Consider the following 18,732-nt stretch of genomic DNA (forward strand, 5'->3'; position numbering starts at 1 on the left):
CATTGTAGGTTATGGTACTGTGTTAACAAAAACTAAAATTATGAGTTCACAATCCACCAGATCAGTTTGGCTTTCTTTTACTGCTATGCTGCTCTGTTGATAACTATGCCAAACATCTGGCCAAAATTTCCATTGGCTACCAGAGAAGCTAGGACAGAATGAAGAAAAATTATCACTAATCCATCACACATCATTAAAAAATACTCATAAAGACCATTTTGAAAATAAAAAGATGGTATTTGAAAATTTTATAAATTATAATAGACTACATCATATCCTCCCCTACTTATAAAGCTAATTGCAAAACCCAAAGGGAAAGTCAGTAGTACTGATTTTCTAAAGAAGCTAGTTTGAAGAGGCTCCCAATGGCCAGATCTTGTGTAATTTGAACACTGAAATAAATAATTACAGGAGTGAAGCATGATATAATAAACAAAATAAAAATCCATAAATATATGCTGACACTAAAACTACAAAATAAAAGGGGTAGGGGAAAGTTATTTTTTTAAGAGAAAGGTTCCAAATAATAAATGTACACAGAATGATAGAAACAGAATCATCATTTCACCACTCCACTAATAATAAATGATTATCAATGGAAGGTAAGACCATTTGGTGAAAGACTGCTGGACAAAGGATGTGGAAAAACCTGACAGATACCACTTTAACCAAATTGAGAGGCATTCTGCAAAATAACGGACCTTCTGTCTTCAAAACTGTAATGAAAGATTAGGGAATTGTACATTAAAAGACATCACCCTGGTTGGGTAGCTCAGTTGGTTAGAGCATTGTTCCCATATGCCAGTGGTTCTCAACCTTTCTAATGCCGTGACCCCAGTTACTCATGTTGTGGTGACCCCCAACCATAAAATTATTTTTGTTGCTACTTCATAACTGTAATTTTGCTACTGTTAATGAATCATAATGTAAATATCTGTGTTTTCCGATGGTCTTAGGCTCTACAGCAGCAGTTCTCAACCTGCGGGTCGCATATGCCAAGGTTTGGGTTTGATCCCCAGTCAGGGCACATACAAGAATCAGGCAATGAAACAACAACTCCCTCTCCCTCTCCCTCTCCCTCTCCCTCTCCCTCTCCCTCTCCCTCTCCCTCTCCCTCTCCCTCTCCCTCTCCCTCTCCCTCTCCCTCTCCCTCTCCCTCTCCCTCTCCCTCTCCCTCTCCCTCTCCCTCTCCCTCTCCCTCTCCCTCTCCCTCTCCCTCTCCCTCTCCCTCTCCCTCTCCCTCTCCCTCTCCCTCTCCCTCTCCCTCTCCCTCTCCCTCTCCCTCTCCCTCTCCCTCTCCCTCTCCCTCTCCCTCTCCCTCTCCCTCTCCCTCTCCCTCTCCCTCTCCCTCTCCCTCTCCCTCTCCCTCTCCTTCTCCCTCTCTCTCGGAGGTAAATAACTAAATGCCAATGTGTGATCTTTGATTGGATCCTGGAGTGGGGAAAAAAGCTATGGGAAAACATTATTGGGACAAATTGAGAATTTTGAATATGAGCTCTATATTAGACAATGTATTGTATCAGTAATAAATTTTCTGAGTGTGGTGATTATATTGCAGTTATGTATGAGAATACCCTTGTTCTTAGAAGACAGAAAGTGAAGTATTTAGGGAAGAAGAGTTGTGATGTTTCTGGCTAACTCTCACATAGTTCAGCAAAAAAAAAAAATCTGTGTATGTGTGAGTGAGAGAGAGAGGAGGGGAGAGAGAGAAGGAGAGAGAAAGAGGGGGGAGGGAGGGAGAGAGAAGAGAAGAAGAGAGGGAGGGAGAAGTGGAAGGAAGGGCAGGGGGAGACAGAAATTTTCAATACGATTTCTGTTAGCTTGAAATTTTTCAAAATAAAAACTTAGGGAAATAGAAAAGAAAAGCAGCCAGAATTGAATAGTCCAATACCATTTTTTTAAAGAATAAGTTTTTTTGTCCATTGAATTGTTAAGATCTAGGCAAAGGTCACAGTTAGGAAAAATTCCAAAGCTTCCTTATAACATTCAATTCCTTCATTCAAGCTATCAAACACAAGCTTCTCTGAATAGGATGAGATTGTTATTGAAGATACATAGAAAGACTATCATGCTAAGTGAAATAAATCAGACAGGAAAATTTAAGAACCATATGATTTCACTTATATATGGGATACAAAATTGAAAGCAACAAATGAACAAATAAGAAAAATAAACAACACAAAAATATATAGACACAGACAACAGTATGGTGGTTACCAAGGGTTAAGTGGGGGTGGAGGCTTAGAAAAGGGTAAAGGTGGTCAAATATATGGTGATGGAAGATGATTTGCTTTGGGTGGTGGACATACAATGCAATATACAGATGATGTGTCAGAATTTTACACTTGAAACCTATATAATCTTATTAACCAATGTCACCCCAATAAATTTAATATAAAAATGCAGCTATAAAAATGATACACAGAAAGGCATAACAAGTCTACAATTACTGTACCCAGCTTCCAAGTTTCATTTCATTTCACTAAAGAGTATCTAGAGGTCACTTACCTTGCCCCACCAAAATAGCCATCCTGCATTTTTCGGAGTGCTGCCAGGATACTTGAATTCAAGCTGGTTCCATCTTCATCTTGAAGAGATTTTTAAAAAAAATCTTTGTGGTTTTAACTTTTAAATAAGGGGAAGCTTTCACTTATTTCAAACCAATAGTCTGGATTAAGGATGGTACAAATTAGACATTCCTCACTGACTACCCTATATTTCAACAATTCATCTGGGAGCCAGCAATACTGTAGAATGGGCAATTGGTAAGCAATGATGACCAATAGTCAAGGTTCCTCAAAGACAGTCCATATCTTATTTATCATAAATACTTAGCACAGAGCCTGATAGCAGAACACTTGACTATTGAATGCTTTCAATAATAGCAGCAACCATTTGTTGAATATTATGTGCCAAGCACTGTGCTAAATATTTTATATACTAGTAATATTATGCTATCTAATGAGCTTTGGTTTATGTGTGTAGGCATAAAAATATTTAGAAGACTAACAATTATCTGACACTACATTAAGGAGATCATATTACATATATTCTTTTGTGATCCACTTTTTCTAACATGTCCTTTGTAAAAGCTAAAAAATTATTTCATAGTACAAATTTAGACTGTTTTTATATTGTAAGTACACAGTGAGGAAGATCATTGTACCTACATATATATGCACTAATTATACTATCTCCTTAGGGGAAATTCTTAAAAAAAGAACTGTTAGGACAAAGGAAACACAAAACATTTTATAGAGATTGTGAAATTGCTCACTAAAAAAGTCTAGTCAATTATATTTCCATCATTAGTACAGAAAGTGACTGTTTCCCCACACCTTAAACAATAATAGACATTAATAATTTCTTTAATCTGTATCTAGTATGTTAAAAAAGACACTTTTAACTTTATTACTAGTAAGGCTGATCATGTTTTCATGTATATACTGGTCATTTCCATTTCTTTTATGAATTGCCTGTTTATGTCCTTTCCCCATGTTTCTATTAAGTAATTTATCTTTTTTTTCAATCCATTGAATATGATTTCACTTATATGTGGGATACAAAATTGAAAGCAACAAATGAACAAACAAGAAAAACAAACAATATATGCACGCCTATGATCATAGCAGCCCAATTTACAATAGCTAAGATTTGGAAACAGCCTAAGTGCCCATCAGCAGATGAGTGGATGAAAAAACTGTGGTACATCTACACAATGGAATACTATGCTGCTGCTGCAAAAAAATAACTCTTACCATTTGCAACAGCATGGATGGACCTGGAGAGCATTATGCTGAGCAAAATAAGCCAGACAGAGAAAGATAAATATCACATGATTTCACTCATGTGTGGAATATAATGAACAACATAAACTGATGAACTAAAATAGATCCAGAGACATAGAAGCATGGAACAGACCAGCCTCAGAGGGAAGGCTGAGGAAGGTGGGAGGTGGGGGTAAGAGATCAACCAAAGGACTTGTATGCATGCATATAAGCATAACCAAAGGACACAGACAGTAGGGGGTGGGGACATGTACTGTGGAGGAGGGGAGAGGTCAATGGGGGAAAAAGGAGACATGTAATACTTAGAGAATTAAAAATTTTTTTTCCAAAAAGCAAAGCTATGAAGTGCTATGCATAATAAATGCTCACTTGTATGATGTCATATTAATAAAGTACAAACATTTTCATGTCTGAAAAAAAAAATAGAGACATAGAAGCATGAACAGATTGTTGAACCTCAGAGGGAATGCAGGGGAGGATGGTGGGAAGAGATCAACCAATGAGCTTGTATGCACATATGCATAACCCCTGGACACAAACAATGGGGTGGTGGGGGTTTGGGGGGGATGGGAGCAGGCTGGAAGAGGTTAATGGGGTAAATAGGAGGACCTATGTAACTAGAGACCCAATGCACGAAGATTCGTGCAAGAAGGGGCCTTCCTTCCCCTGGCTGCCAGCAGCGCCTTTGCTCCAGCCAGAGCCACCTTTTTGCTCCGGCCCGGAGCCGTCTTTCTGCCTTCCCATGCTGCCTAGAGGCCCAGAGCAGCTGGGGCGGTTCAGAATGCCTGTGTTGTCGCCATGGTGAGAGCGCAAGCATCCCGCCCTGACCCTGGCCGCTGGGTGCCTGTATATGCAAATTAACCACCATCTTTGTTGGGTTAATTTGCATACTCACTCCTGATTGGCTGGTGGGTGTCACGAAGGTACGGTCAATTTGCATCTTACTCTTTTATTAGTGTAGATACTTTCAATAATAAAGATTTAGGCCAGAACAGCATGCACCAGCGGCCGCTGGACGCGTCCCCGCCCCCCAGAGGCACTAGGCCAGCGCCCGAGCCCCCCGTGGAGCACACAGGGTGTCGTCCAGTGAGTACTGCCACCTTGGGCCTCACCTGGGCCTCACCAAGGAATTGGAGGCAGTGCCTGAACCCACCCAGTCGCCCACAGTTCCCTCGCCCCCGACAGCCTGGTGGAGGCGCTGTACATCCAGGGAATGTAGGCGGCCACCCGGGGCCTCCCCGCCACGTGGCTCACCTCAAAGCACCACCGCTGACCCAGGGCTACAGCGTGGAGCAGTCCCCACCCTGGGAGTGCCCCCAGGCCATGGGCTGCAGATACCTGACGGAGGCCTTGGGCTGCAGAGGCTTGCCGCAGGCCTGCAAGGCCGCGCACTCCCAGTCTGAGACAAACTACCTGGGCCATGCTGCCAGGGTTCCTCTGGGGCCCCCCTAAGTACCCTACCGTGGAGCGCGAGGAGCCCTGGCCCCGAGGCCTTGCTGGGGCCCACCACCCATGCTGGCCGTGCAGGCCGCGGGGTCTTGCCACCACTGGCTCACCATGGCCGAGATCAATGCAGCTGATTGGCATCGTGGCCGACCCTGCGCCCCAGCTGCTGGGGTCCTGGGTCCCGGCCCTTCCCAGTCTGCTCCTCAGTGCCGGTTGCTCTATGCCTGTGCGGGCAGCAACTCCCAGTGCTGGGTGGGGCCCCTGGGGCCCCTGGGACACTGGGGTTCCGCGGGCGGCCTACAGGGAGAGCGAATCCAGTGCCAGCGAGGGGGAGTCACCCGCCTTCAGCTCCACACCAGGCGACTAGGACAGCAGGTGAGGGTGGGGGGGTGGGGGGGTGGGGAGGCCTTGTGTGGCCGCAGCTTCCTGGTCTGGAGGTGGTGCGAGTGGAAGGGTGCCCGCTGGCCCCACCAAAGTCTTTGTGAAGATCAAAGCTTCCCACATGCTCAAGAAAAAGATACTGCATTTCCATTCGGGTTCTCAAGGTCATGACTACAGTATGAGTTTGGGGGTTTGCTTGTGCTCCCCCCTTCATAGCCTCTGCACCATCACACTCCCAATCACTGACCCTTTAACACCTCCCTTCCAAAGACCACCATTTTCTCGGCTTCCAAAGACCCTTCCTCACTGCCCCCATCCACTGTGGTCTTGGTTGAAAAGGCTCCCCCTCCACCATAGGGAGGAATGGCGGAGGAGCCCTGTTTGACCCACTTCAGCTGATGGCCTGTTTCTGCAGCCCGTGGGCAAGTAAGTTCCCTCTCTCTGACCCTCACTTTGTTCTTCTGTACTAGTACTATGGGTGTACTATGGTATGCTGAAGGGGTAATTCAGTTTGAATTTCCCCATTTAGTTTAGACACTTAGTCTGTTTGATGCCCTTCACTTCTCTCTTGAGCCCTCTTATTCCTCCTTTCCATGCCCAGATATGGCCCCCTCATACAAAAAATGCCCCCCCCATCCATGTCTTTGGATCCCTAGGATATCCCCTTGGCACATGGTTGGAGACTCTGTGTCTGACCCAGATGGTGCCTGCAGAGTGCCCTGGGAAGGGAAGGAGTACTGACTTTGGGGTTTTGAGGGTCAAATAGGAGTTGATAACACCTGGAAAGAACTACTCTTTCATCTCCATCCATAGACAATTATGGATAATTGAGAAGTAGAAGAGGGGAAGATGGCTTCTGTCTTGTGACCCCCTCAGGATGACCCTCAGCTATTCCAATCCAGTATTTTTTTTTCTTTTTAAAAAATACTGTATTTATTATGACAATGGTGACTCCCCAGTGCACAGGAGGGCCAGATTCTGTGTGTTTCTCTAACCTCTTTGTAAATAAATGTACAATGTTAAAAAAACCCCAAAGATTTTTAAAAAAGAAAGAAAAACAAATAAAACAAAAGCACATAGACACAGACAACAGTATGGTGGTTACCAGGGGTAAGGAGGGGTGGGGGCTCAGAAAAAAATGAAGGACTCCATACTTACATTTTGTGAATATTATCTTTTTTCCTATCATATGTATGGCAAATCCTTTACCTATATTATTGTCTTTCAACCTCAACCACAGTTCATTTTTGTATAAAAGATTTATTTAAATTTTCATGTTTTAAAATTTGTCAATTTTTCCTTTTTGTGTCTTACAAAGGAAAATTCTCTTTAGTCAAAGATCACCAAAACATTCTCCCATATTTTGTTCTAACACTTTCATAGTTTTTTTGCTTAGCTTTTTAATATATTCAGAATTTAAATTTGCATAAAATATAAAGTAGCAGGCCTAATTAAATGATTACTTTTGCCACCATAGTAGTCCCCCTTTATCTGCAGGAAATATGTTCCAAGACGTGAGTGGATGCTTATAAATAGGCTTATAACCTATATACACTATGTTTTTCTTCCTATACAAACATACCTAAGAGATTAAGAGAGTAAGAGATTAATAATATATACAGTATATAAAAGCCTAAGCAACCATATGACCGGTCTACCAGTTGCTATGATGTGCACTGACCACCAGGGGGCAGACACTCAATAGAGGAGCTGCCCCCTGGTGGTCAGTGCGCTACCACAGCCAACCTCCCATGGCTGGCCAGCCTCCCATGGTCCCTCCCCCCAGCTGGCTGGGTGGTCAGTGCATTCCCACAGCCAACCTCCCACGGCCGGCCAATCTCCTGCAGTCCCTCCCCCTGGCCAGCCAGCCCCAATCTGTCCTGATTAGTACTGGGAAAGACAGCCCCAATTGTCTCCGGTCACTGGCCAGACCGAGGGTGCCCACCCATGCACGAATTCGTGCACTGGACCTCTAGTGAGTAATAATAAGAACAATTATAACTATACTAGAGGCCTGGTGTACGAAATTTGTGCATGCTGGGGGGGCAGTCCCCTCAGCCCAGCCTGCACCCTCTCTAATCCGGGACCCCTCGGAGGATGTCCTACTGCCGGTTTAGACCCGATCCTGGGGATTGGACCTAAACTGGCAGTCGGACATCCCTCTCACAATCTGGGACAACTGGCTCCTAACTGCTCACCTGCCTGCCTACCTGATCGCCCCTAACTGCCCCCCTGCCAGCCTGGTTGCCCCCAACTGCCCTCCCCCGCTGGCCTGGTTGCCCCTAACTACCCCCACCCCACCAGCCTGGTTGCCCTCTTACTGCCCCCCCTGCCGACCTGGTCACCCGCAACTTCCCCCCCCCCACCAGCCTGGTTGCCCCTCACTGCCCCCCTCTACTGGCCTGGTTGTCCCTCACTGCCCCCTCTGCTGGCCTGGTTGCCCCCAACTTACTGCCCTGCCGGCCTGGTCGCACCACACAGCCTGCTGTTTGGTCATTTGGTTGCCCCTCACTGCCCCCCCCTGCTGGCCAGCTTGCCCCACACAGCGCTCTGTTCAGTTGTTTGGTTGTCCCTCACTAACCCCCTGCCAGCCTGGTCACCCCACCCAGCCCGCTGCTCAGTCGTTTGGTCATCCCTCACTAACCCCCTGCCAGCCTGGTCACCCCACCCAGCCCGCTGCTCACTTGTTTGGTAGTCCTTCACTAACCGCCCTGCTGGCCTGGTCTCCCCATACAGCCTGTTCAGTCGACCGTTCAGTTGTTTCAGTTGCAACAGTCACTTAGGCTTTTATATATATAGATAACAATATCTATACTAATAAAAGGGTAATATGCTAATTAGAATTGACATCCTTCCAGACAAAGCCGCAGTGGCTACCTGAGGCTCAGGCAAGCAGTGGATGGCGGCTACCACTGCCAGGGCTGGCCCGAGGCTCAGGCAAGCCGTGGATGGTGGCTGCTGCTGCGAGGGCCTGAGGCTCAGGCAATGAGGGATGGACCGAGTCTCAGGAAAGCCACGGTGACTGCGAGGGCCGAGGCGCAGACAGCTGTGGCGGCCAACAGTGGCTGCAGCAGAGGCATGATGGGGGCATCACCTTGCCTTGATCAGACTGGTCACTTCCTGCAGTAGGGCATCCCCTGAGGGCTCCCAGACTGTGAGAGGGGACAGGCCGGGCTGAGGGACCCCCACCCCACCCCAGTGCACAAATTTTCATGCACCAGGCCTCTAGTCTATCTACCTAATAAAAGGGTAACATGCTAATTGACCGTACCTTCGCAACGCCCACCAGCCAATCAGGAGTGAGTATGCAAATTAACCCAACAAAGATGGTGGGTTAATTTGCATACACAGGCTCCAAGCGGCTGGTGGTGGGGCGGGAAGCGTGGGAAGGTGGAAAGGTGGCTCCGGCCAGAGCGAAGGTGGTGCCAGCAGCCAGGGGAAGGAAGGCCCATTCTTGCATGAATCTTCATGCATTGGGCCTCTAGTAATAATATAAGTGTAATATACTAACTATACCGGGCCGCCAAATGACCTTCCAGAAATCCCTCTGGACAACCTTCCGGATGAAGCTGGGACTGTGAGGGCTGAAGGCAGCTGCTGTGGCTGCAAGGGCCGAGGGCAGCCACCGCGGCCTCAACAGCCAAACCCCTTGCACGAATTTTGTGCATCGGGCCTCTCGTAATGTAATAACAGTTATGTGAATGTAGTCTCTCTCTCACTCAATATCTGATAACTGTGAAGATTATGAAATAACTAAGGAGTGGGTAGCATATAAAGCCTGGGTACGATGGACAAAGGAATGATTCATGTCCTAAGCAGGACCAAGTAAGATAGCCTGATATTTCATCACACTACTCAGAACGATGTACAATTTAAAACTTATGAATTATTTATTGCCTTGGCTGGGTGGCTCAGTTGGTTGGAGTGTAAACCTGTACACCAAAAGGTTGAGGGTTCTATTCCCAGTCAGGGAACATACCTAGGTTTTTTTAGGTATAATCCCAAGTCAGGGTGTATATGGGAGACAACCAATCAATGTTTTTCACGTCGATGCCTCTCTCTCTCTCTCTCTCTCTCTCTCTCTCTCTCTCTCTCTATCAATAAACATATTCTTTGGTGAGGATAAAAAACTTATGAATTATTTATTTCTGAAAATGTTTTCTTTTAATTTATCTTTATTGCTGGAAGTATTAAAGATGTCACCATTCCCCCCTATTGACCCTCCCTCCTCCCCACTCCCTTCCCCTCCCAAGGTATTCACCCCACTATTGTCTATTTTGGGGCCATAGTTGACTTCAGGTAACTGGACCCAATGAAAGCAAAACCATAGATAAGGTGGAGACTAATGAATTTGGATTGCTATCATATGAATGTTTTAATTTTGATGGGTCTATATTCTCTTATTGTTTTTATTTTTTAATTTTAATTTTAATTTTTTCTTTTTCTTCTTCTTTTTTTATTGTTTGAAGTATTACAAATAGTAGTACATATGTCTCCTTTTTTTTCCCCATTGACCTCCCGCCGGCCTCCCCTACCCCCAAGTACATGCCTTTACCTGCCCCCACCAGTGTCTTGTATCCATTGATTATGCTTATATGCATGTGTACAAGTCCTTCGGTTGATCACTTACAGCCCCCCCCACCAACCTTCCCTGCCTTCCCACTGTAGTTTGACAGTCTGTTCAATGCTTCTTTGCCTCTGTATCTGTTTTTAGTTTTTAAAAAGTCTAAGTATTTTTGTACATTTCCACTTCCATAAGAAATTTAGATTCAGCTTATTCATATAAATATGTGTTCTTATTTAGATTTCAAACTGCACTAAATTGATAGATTAATTTAATGAGAGTGGAGATCCTCTCAATATTAACGATTTCCATCTAGCAACATGGTAGTTTTCCGCCTTAGTAATTAAAATCTTCTTTTATGCTCTTCTTTAGTTTTATAATGTTCTCATTTAGTTTCATGCATGTTTCTTAATAAGCTTATTCTTATATTATTTATTTGTCTAGAAAATCTGACAATTTTATCTAGATTTACAAATTATAATTGTTATTCTTTTTAAAAAAATATATTTTATTGATTTTTTACAGAGAGGAAGGTAGAGGGATAGAGAGTTAGAAACATCAATGAGAGAGAAACATCGATCAGCTGCCTCCTGCATACTCCCTACTGGGTATGTGCCCACAACTAAGGTACATGCCCTTGACCAGAATCGAACCTGGGACCCTTGAGTCCACAGGCCAACGCTCTATCCACTGAGCCAAACCAGTTAGGGCTAATTGGTATTCTTTTATAATTTTTATAGTCTCCTCCATTTCTGTGGCTATAATACCATTCTCATTCCTAATGTTGTTTCCATTATCTGTTTTTTTTTCTTTTTACTCTGAAGTCTACTTTACCAGATATTAACAAAGCCACTTATTAATTTTAAAAATTAATTTTACATGGTATATCTTTTCTCATACTTTTCATTTCAGTTTACCTATATTGGTATATATGAAATGACTTTCAAGGAGACAGTATATGTGTGGTCTTTTTTTATCCTACTCTGCCCATCTCAGTCTTTTTTGTGTGTTTTATTTTAAAATATATATTTTATTGATTTTTTACAGACAGGAAGGGAGAGAGATAGAGAGTTAGAAACATCGATGAGAGAGAAACATTGATCAGCTGCCTCCTGCACACCCCCTACTGGGGATGTGCCCACAACCAAGGTACATGCTCTTGACCAGAATCGAACCTGGGACCCTTCAGTCCGCAGGCCGACGCTCTATCCACTGAGCCAAACCGGTTAGGGCCCATCTCAGTCTTTTAATTGGTATATTTAAATTTTAATTTACAGTTAATGTAATTATTTATATATTTGGGTTAAGTCTGGCATTTTACTTATTGTTTTCTGTTTATTCCTCTATTATTCATTTCTCTATTTTCTTCTCCCAGCTTTCCAAAACACATAAAAGAACTCCATTTTGATTGATCTATGTGTTTTTTATGAAACATTTTAAAAATAACTAATAGTCCATGGTGTGGACTTGTCTAATTAAAAAAATTACTGAAGTATAGTTGGCACATATTATTATATTAATTTCAAGTGTGCAACATAGTGATTTAGCATTTATATACCTTACAATATCATTACCTTCTGTCACTGTGCAGCTATTATGATACTAGAGGCCAGGTGCACGAAATTCATGCACGGAGGGGTGTGTGTCCCTCAGCCCAGCCTGCACCCTCTCCAATCTGGGACCCCTCGAGGGATGTCCAACTGCCCATTTAGGCCCGATCACACCGGGCAGTCAGACATCCCTCTCACAATCCAGGACTGCTGGTTCCCAACTGTTTGCCTGCCTGCCTGCCTGACTGCCCCCTAACCACCACTCCCCTGCCAGCCTGACTGACACCTAACTGCTCCCCTGCTGGCCCGATTGCCCCTAATTGCTCTCCCCTGCCGGCCTGGTCACCCCTAACTGCCCTCCCCTGCAGGTCTGATTGCTCCCAACTGCCCTCTCTTGCAGGTCTGGTCCCTCCCAACTGCCCTCCCCTGCTGGCCTGATCATCCACAACTGCCTTCCTCTGCTGGCTATCTTGTGGCGGCCATCTTGTGTACACATGGGGGCGGCCATCTTTGATCACATGGGGGTGGCCATCTTGTGTGTTGGAGTGATGGTAAATTTGCATAGTACCTCTTTATTATATAGGATTATTGGCTATATTCTCTGTTCTGTAAACTACATCCCTGTGGCTTATTTTGTAACTGGAATTCTGTACCTTTTAATTGCCTTTACCCATTCCTCCATCCCCCTCCACTAAGTTTCTTCTCTGTATCTGTAATTCTGTTTCTCTTTTATCTATAGTCTTTTTAACTCTATGTATAAATTTCTTAGGGGTTATTCTAGGTATTACAATATACATAGAAACATACATTATACATACATCACTGCCTACTAGTATCAATGATAAAGTGATGTCTAGAAAATTACCTCCCTTTTAGTTCCTTACCTTCATCTGTTTATAAAATAACTAGAGACCCAGTGCATGAAAGTGCATGCACTTAGTGGGGGGGTGGTCCCTCAGCCCTCTGGAAGCCCAGGAGCTCTCAGAGGATGTCCACCTGCCAGCTTAGGCCTGCTCCCTGGGGGATCGGGCCTAAGATGGCAGTCAGACATCCCTCTGGCAGCCCCGGAGCCTCGGGAGAGTGGGCCTAAGCTGCAGTTGGACATCATTAGCACTGCAGCAGAGGTGGGAGAGGCTTGCGCCATCACTGATGCACTCGCAGCCATCAGCCTGGCCTGTGGAAGCACACTGACCACCAGGGGGGTGCTCCTGCATTGAGCATCTGCCCCCTGGTGGTCAGTGCACATCATAGCAACAGGTCATTCCCAGTTGGTCTGCCGTCAGGGTCAATTTGCATATTACCCTTTTATTATATAGGTCTAGAGCCCCAGTGCACAAAACTCATGCACTGGTAGGGTCCCTTGCGGCTGCTGGCTGCTGGCCGGGACATTCCTTCTTTCCATGCTGCCCCCTGGTGGTCAACACACGTCATAGCAAGTGATCAAACTCCTGGGGAGACACTTTGCACATTAGGCTTTTATATATATAGACTAGAGGCCCGGTGAATGATATCATGCATGGGGGGAGGAGGGTGTCCCTCAGCCCAGCCTGTACCCTCTTAAATCTGGGACCCCTTAGAGATGTCTGGCAGTCGGACATCCCTCTCACAATATGGGACTGCTGGCTACTAACTGCTCGCCTGCCTGCCTGCCTGCCTGCCTGATTACCCCTAACTGCTTCTGCCTGACTACCTGATTGCCCCCTAACCACTCCCCTGCTGGCTTTATTGATGCCTAACTGCTCCTCTGCTGGCCTGATCGCCCCCAACTGCCCTCCTCTGCTGGCCTGATCTCGTCCCCAACTGCCCACCCTGCAGGCCCAGTAGCCCTCAACTGCCCTGTCCTGGCAGCCTGATGGCCCCCAACTGCCCTCCCCTGCCAGCCTGGTCCTCCAAACTGCCCTCCCCTGCCGGCCATCTGGTGGTGACCATCTTGTGGCAGACATCATGTGACAATGTGAGGTCGGCATCTTGTGGCAGCCATCTTGTGATGACATTAATGCAGTGGTCTTGTGATGATGTCATGTGACGCCACCGAATCTATAGGACTAGAGGCCCAGTGCATGAAATTCATGCATGGGTGGGGTGTCCCTCAGCCCAGCCTGCACCCTCTCCAATCCGGACTGCTGGCTCCTAACCATTCGCCTGCCTGCCTGCCTGATTGCCCGTAACTTCTTCTGCCTGCCAGCCTGATCGCCCCCTAACCACTTCCCTGCTGGCCTGATTGATGCCTAACTGCTCCCCTGCCAGCCTGATCGCCCCCAACTGCCCTCCCCTGCCAGCCCGATCACCCCCAACTGTCCTCCCCTGCTGGCACGATCGCCCCCAACTGCCCTCCCCTGCCGAGTCAATCACCCACAACTGCCCTCCCCTTGCCTCAACCTGCCTCCTCTGCCAGGACCCTCCTCCTCCACGCGAGGAGGCAGAGACGCCGGGACAGGCCTCCTCCACACCACACGAAGCCACAGGACTCCTGCCTCTGCTGTGCACACAGACATAAAGAATAAAACTGGCGACAAACAAGTACCTATCAATAATAACTTTAAATGTAAATGGATTAAATGCCCCAATTAAAAGACATAGAGTAGCTGAGCAGATAAGAAAACATGAACCATATATCTGCTATCTAAAGGAAACCTACCTCAGAAAAAAGGACTCACACAGACTGATTTTGAAGGGATGGAAAAAGGTTTTTCAGACGAATGGAAATGAAAAAAAAAAAGCTGGGGTAGCAATACTTGTATCCGACAAATTAGATCTCAAAGTGAAGGACATAACAAAAGATAAGGAAGGCCACTTCATAATACTAAAGGGAGAAATCCCACAAGAAGAAATAACACTAATAAACAAATATGCACCCAATACAGGAGCACCCAAATACATTAAAAAACTTCTGGAGGATATCAAGGTAGAGATTGACAGCAATACAGTCATAGAAGGGGACTTTAATACCCCACTATCACCATTGGACAAATCCTCTAAACAAAAAATCAGCAAAGAAACATCAATCCTAAATGACCCACTAGATCAGATGAAATTAATTGACATCTTCAGAACATTTCACCCCAAAGCCACAGAATATATGTTCTTCTCAAGTGCACATGGGTCATTTTCAAAGATAGACCACATATTGGGACACAGGCAAAGTCTCTTCAAATTCAAGAAGATAGAAATCATATCAAGCATCTTATCAGATCACAATGGCATAAAACTAGAAATCAACTACAATGAAAACAATAAAAAAAATCAAACACCTGGAGACTAAATAGTATGCTATTAAACAATGACTGGGTTACCAGAGGGATCAAAGAAGAAATAAAAAGCATCATGGCAATAAATGACAATGAAAACACAACAATCCAAAATCTTGGGACACAATGAAAGCAGGTCTTGAGAGGGAAGTTCATAGCTGTACATGTCTACCTCAGAAAAGAAAAAACAATGGTAATAAATTATCTAACAGTACAACTCAAAGAGTTAGAAACAGAGCAACAAGAAAAGCCCAGCATAAGCAGAAGGAAGGAAATAATAAAGATCAGAGCAGAGATAAATGAAATAGAAACCAAAAAATAAAAACAAAAACAAACACATAAGATCAACAAAACCAAGAGCTGGTTCTTTGAAAGGATAAACAAGATTGATGAACCTCTAGCCAGGCTCACCAAGAAGCAAAGAGAGAGGAGCCAAATAAACAAAAACAGAAATGAAAGAGGTGAAATAACAATCAATCCCACAGAAATACAAATGATTATGAAAAAATACTATGAACAACTCTATTCCAACAAAATGGACAACCTAGATGAAATGGACACATTCCTAGAAAAATACAAGCTCCCAAAACTCAACCAAGAAGAATCAAAAAACCTGAATGGGCTGATAACTACCAAAAAAATTGAAACAGCGATCAAAAATCTTACAGCAAACAAAAGCCCTCATCCAGATGGCTTTACAGGGGAGTTCTTCCAAGCACTCAAAGAAGAACTAAAACATATCCTCCTCAGACTATTCAAAAAAAATTCAAGAGGAAGGCACACTTCCAAGCTCTTTGCATGAAGCCAGCATTACCCTAATCCCAAAAGCAGATAAAGACACCACCAAAAAAAAAAAAAAGAGAGAGAACTATAGGTCAATATCCTTGATGAATATAGATGCTAAAATCCTCAACAAAATTCTAGCAAATCGGATTCAGCAATACACTAGAAAGATCATACACCATGACCAAATGGAATTTATACCAGGGATGCAAGGATGGTACAATATCCGCAAATCAATAAATGTGATACATCACATAAACAAACTGAGAGACAAAAATCACATAATCATATCAGTTGATGCAGAAAAAGCATTTGACAAAATCCAACACCCTTTCTTGATAAAAATTCTAAGCAAAGTGGGAATAGAGGGATCATACCTCAACATAATAAAAGCCCTACATGACAAATCTTCAGCCAATATCATACTCAATGGGCAAAAACTAAACTCATTTCCCCTAAGAACAGGCAAAAGACAAGGACGCCCACTTTCACCACTCCTGTTCAACATAGTATTAGAAATACTAGCAATAGCAATCAGATAAGGAGAAGAAATAAAAGGCATCCAAATTGGAAAAGAAGAAGTAAAACTGTCCTTATTCACAGATGACATGATACTATACATAGAAAACCCCAAAGACTCCATCAAAATACTACTAGACCTAATAAATGAATTTGGCAATGCAGCAGGATACAAAATTAATGCCCAGAAATCTATGGCCTTTTTATACACCAATAATGAACTCACACAAAGAGAAATGAAAAAAAAAATCCCATTTACCATTGCACCAAAAAAAATAAGATACTTAGGAATAAACTTAACCAAGTATGTAAAAGACCTGTACTCAGAAAACTACAGGACATTGAAAAAAGAGATAGAGGAAGACATAAACAAATGGAAGAACATACCATGTTCATGGATTGGTAGAATCAACACCATTAAAATGTCCATACTGTCGAAACCGGTTTGGCTCAGTGGATAGAGCGTCGGCCTGCGGACTGAAGGGTCCCGGGTTCGATTCCGGTCAAGGGCATGTGCCTTGGCTGTGGGCACATCCCCAGTGGGGGGTGTGCAGGAGGCGGCTGATCGATGTTTCTCTCTCATCGATGTTTCTAGCTCTCTACCCCTCTCCCTTCCTCTCTGTAAAAATATCAATAAAATATATTTAAAAAAAATTAAAATGTCCATACTACCTAAAGTAATCTAATCTATAGATTCAATGTAATAACTATTAAAATACCAATGGCTTATTTCAAAGATCTAGAAAAAACTCTCCAAAAATTCATCTGGAACAAAAAAAGACCCCGGATAGCCACAGCTATCCTGAGAAAGAAGAACAAAGAAGGAGGGATCACAATACCAGACATCAAACTATATTACCAAGTCATGGTTCACAAAACTGCCTGGTACTGGCACAAGAACAGACATATAGACCAATGGAACAGAATAGATGACCCAGAAATAGACCGAAGCCATTATACTCAATATTTGACAAAGGAGGCAAGAGCATACAATGGAGTCAAAACAGCCTCTTTAATAAATGGTGCTGGGAAATTTGGTTAGATACATGCAAAAAAAATGAAACTAGATCACCAACTTACACCACACACAAAACAAACTCAAAATGGCTAAAGGACTTGAACGTAAGATGGGAAACCATAAAAATCCTACAAAACTACATAGGCAGCAAAATTGCGGACATAAGTCGTAGCAATATCTTTACAGACACAGATCCTAGGGCAAGAGAGACTAAGGAGAAAATAAACAAATGGGACTACATCAAAATAAAAAGCTTCTGCACAGCAAGAGAAACCATCAACAAAACATCAAGAAAGCCCACTGCACGGGAGAACATATTTGCCAATGTTATCTCCGATAAGGGTTTAATATCCAAAATTTACAGGGAACTCATACAACTTAACAAAAGGAAGATAAACAACCCAGTCAAAAAATGGGCAAAAGACCTAAATAGACACTTTTCGAAAGAGGACATTCAGAAAACCAAGAGAAACATGAAAACATGCTCAAAGTCACTAATCATCTGAGAGATGCAAATCAAAACAACAATGAAGTACCACCTCACACCTGTCAGAATGGCAATCATCAACAAATCAACAAAGGACAAGTGATGGAGAGGATGCGGAAAAAAAGGAACCCTTCACTGCTGGTGGGAATGCAGACTGGTGCAGCCACTGTGGAGAACAGTATGGAGTTTCCTCAAAAATTTAAAAATGGAACTGCCATTTGACCCAGTAATACCACTTCTAGGAATATATCCCAAGAAAACAGAAACACCAATCAGAAAGGATATATGCACCCCTATGTTCATAGCAGCACAATTCACCATAGCTAAGATTTGGAAACAGCCTAAATGCCCATCAACAGATGAGTGGATTAGAAAACTATGGTACATCTACACAATGGAATACTATGCTGCTATAAAAAAGAAGGAATTCTTACCATTTGCAGCAGCATGGATGGAACTGGAGAGCATTATGCTAAGTGACATAAGCCAGTCAATGAAAGAAAAATCCACATGATCTCACTCATTTATGGATAATAAAGAATATTATGACCTGATGAACAAAAAGATAGATACAGAGGCAGAGAAGCATTGAACAGACTGTCAAATTACAGCGGGAAGGCTGGGGAGTGTTGTGGGGGGGGGGTTAAGAGATCAACTGAAGGACTTGTATGCATGCATATATGCATAAGCAATGGACACAAGACACTGGGGAGTGGGGTGAGGGCATGTGCCAGGGGGTAGGGGAGGCCAGGGGAAGGTCAATGGGGAAAAAAGGAGACAAATGTACTACTATTTTTAATACTTTAAACAATAAAAAAAATCTGACATGGAGAATATTTACTATATTTATACATATTCTTACCTGTTCCACTCTTGCTTTTTTTTCTTGGTGTTTCAATATTCTATCTTGCATTATTTCCTTTTCATTTCAATATCTTTCTTTAAGCC

General features: G+C 43.7%; 1 protein-coding gene across 8 annotated transcripts in view; it reads right to left on the reverse strand.

Moving 5' to 3' along the window:
- The window catches only part of PHKA1 (phosphorylase kinase regulatory subunit alpha 1), a 349,029-nt gene that overhangs the window by 77,026 nt on the left and 253,271 nt on the right, over nt 1-18,732 (reverse strand). For all 8 annotated transcript variants that reach the window (XM_080653241.1, XM_080653240.1, XM_080653242.1 and 5 more), the window contains one exon: nt 2,509-2,587. In XM_080653241.1, the coding sequence (XP_080509367.1) occupies nt 2,509-2,587 (79 nt within the window). The remainder of the gene's footprint in view (nt 1-2,508; nt 2,588-18,732) is intronic.

Source organism: Plecotus auritus (genome assembly GCF_963455305.1).
Source record: "Plecotus auritus genome assembly, chromosome: X".
NCBI lineage: Eukaryota > Metazoa > Chordata > Mammalia > Chiroptera > Vespertilionidae > Plecotus > Plecotus auritus.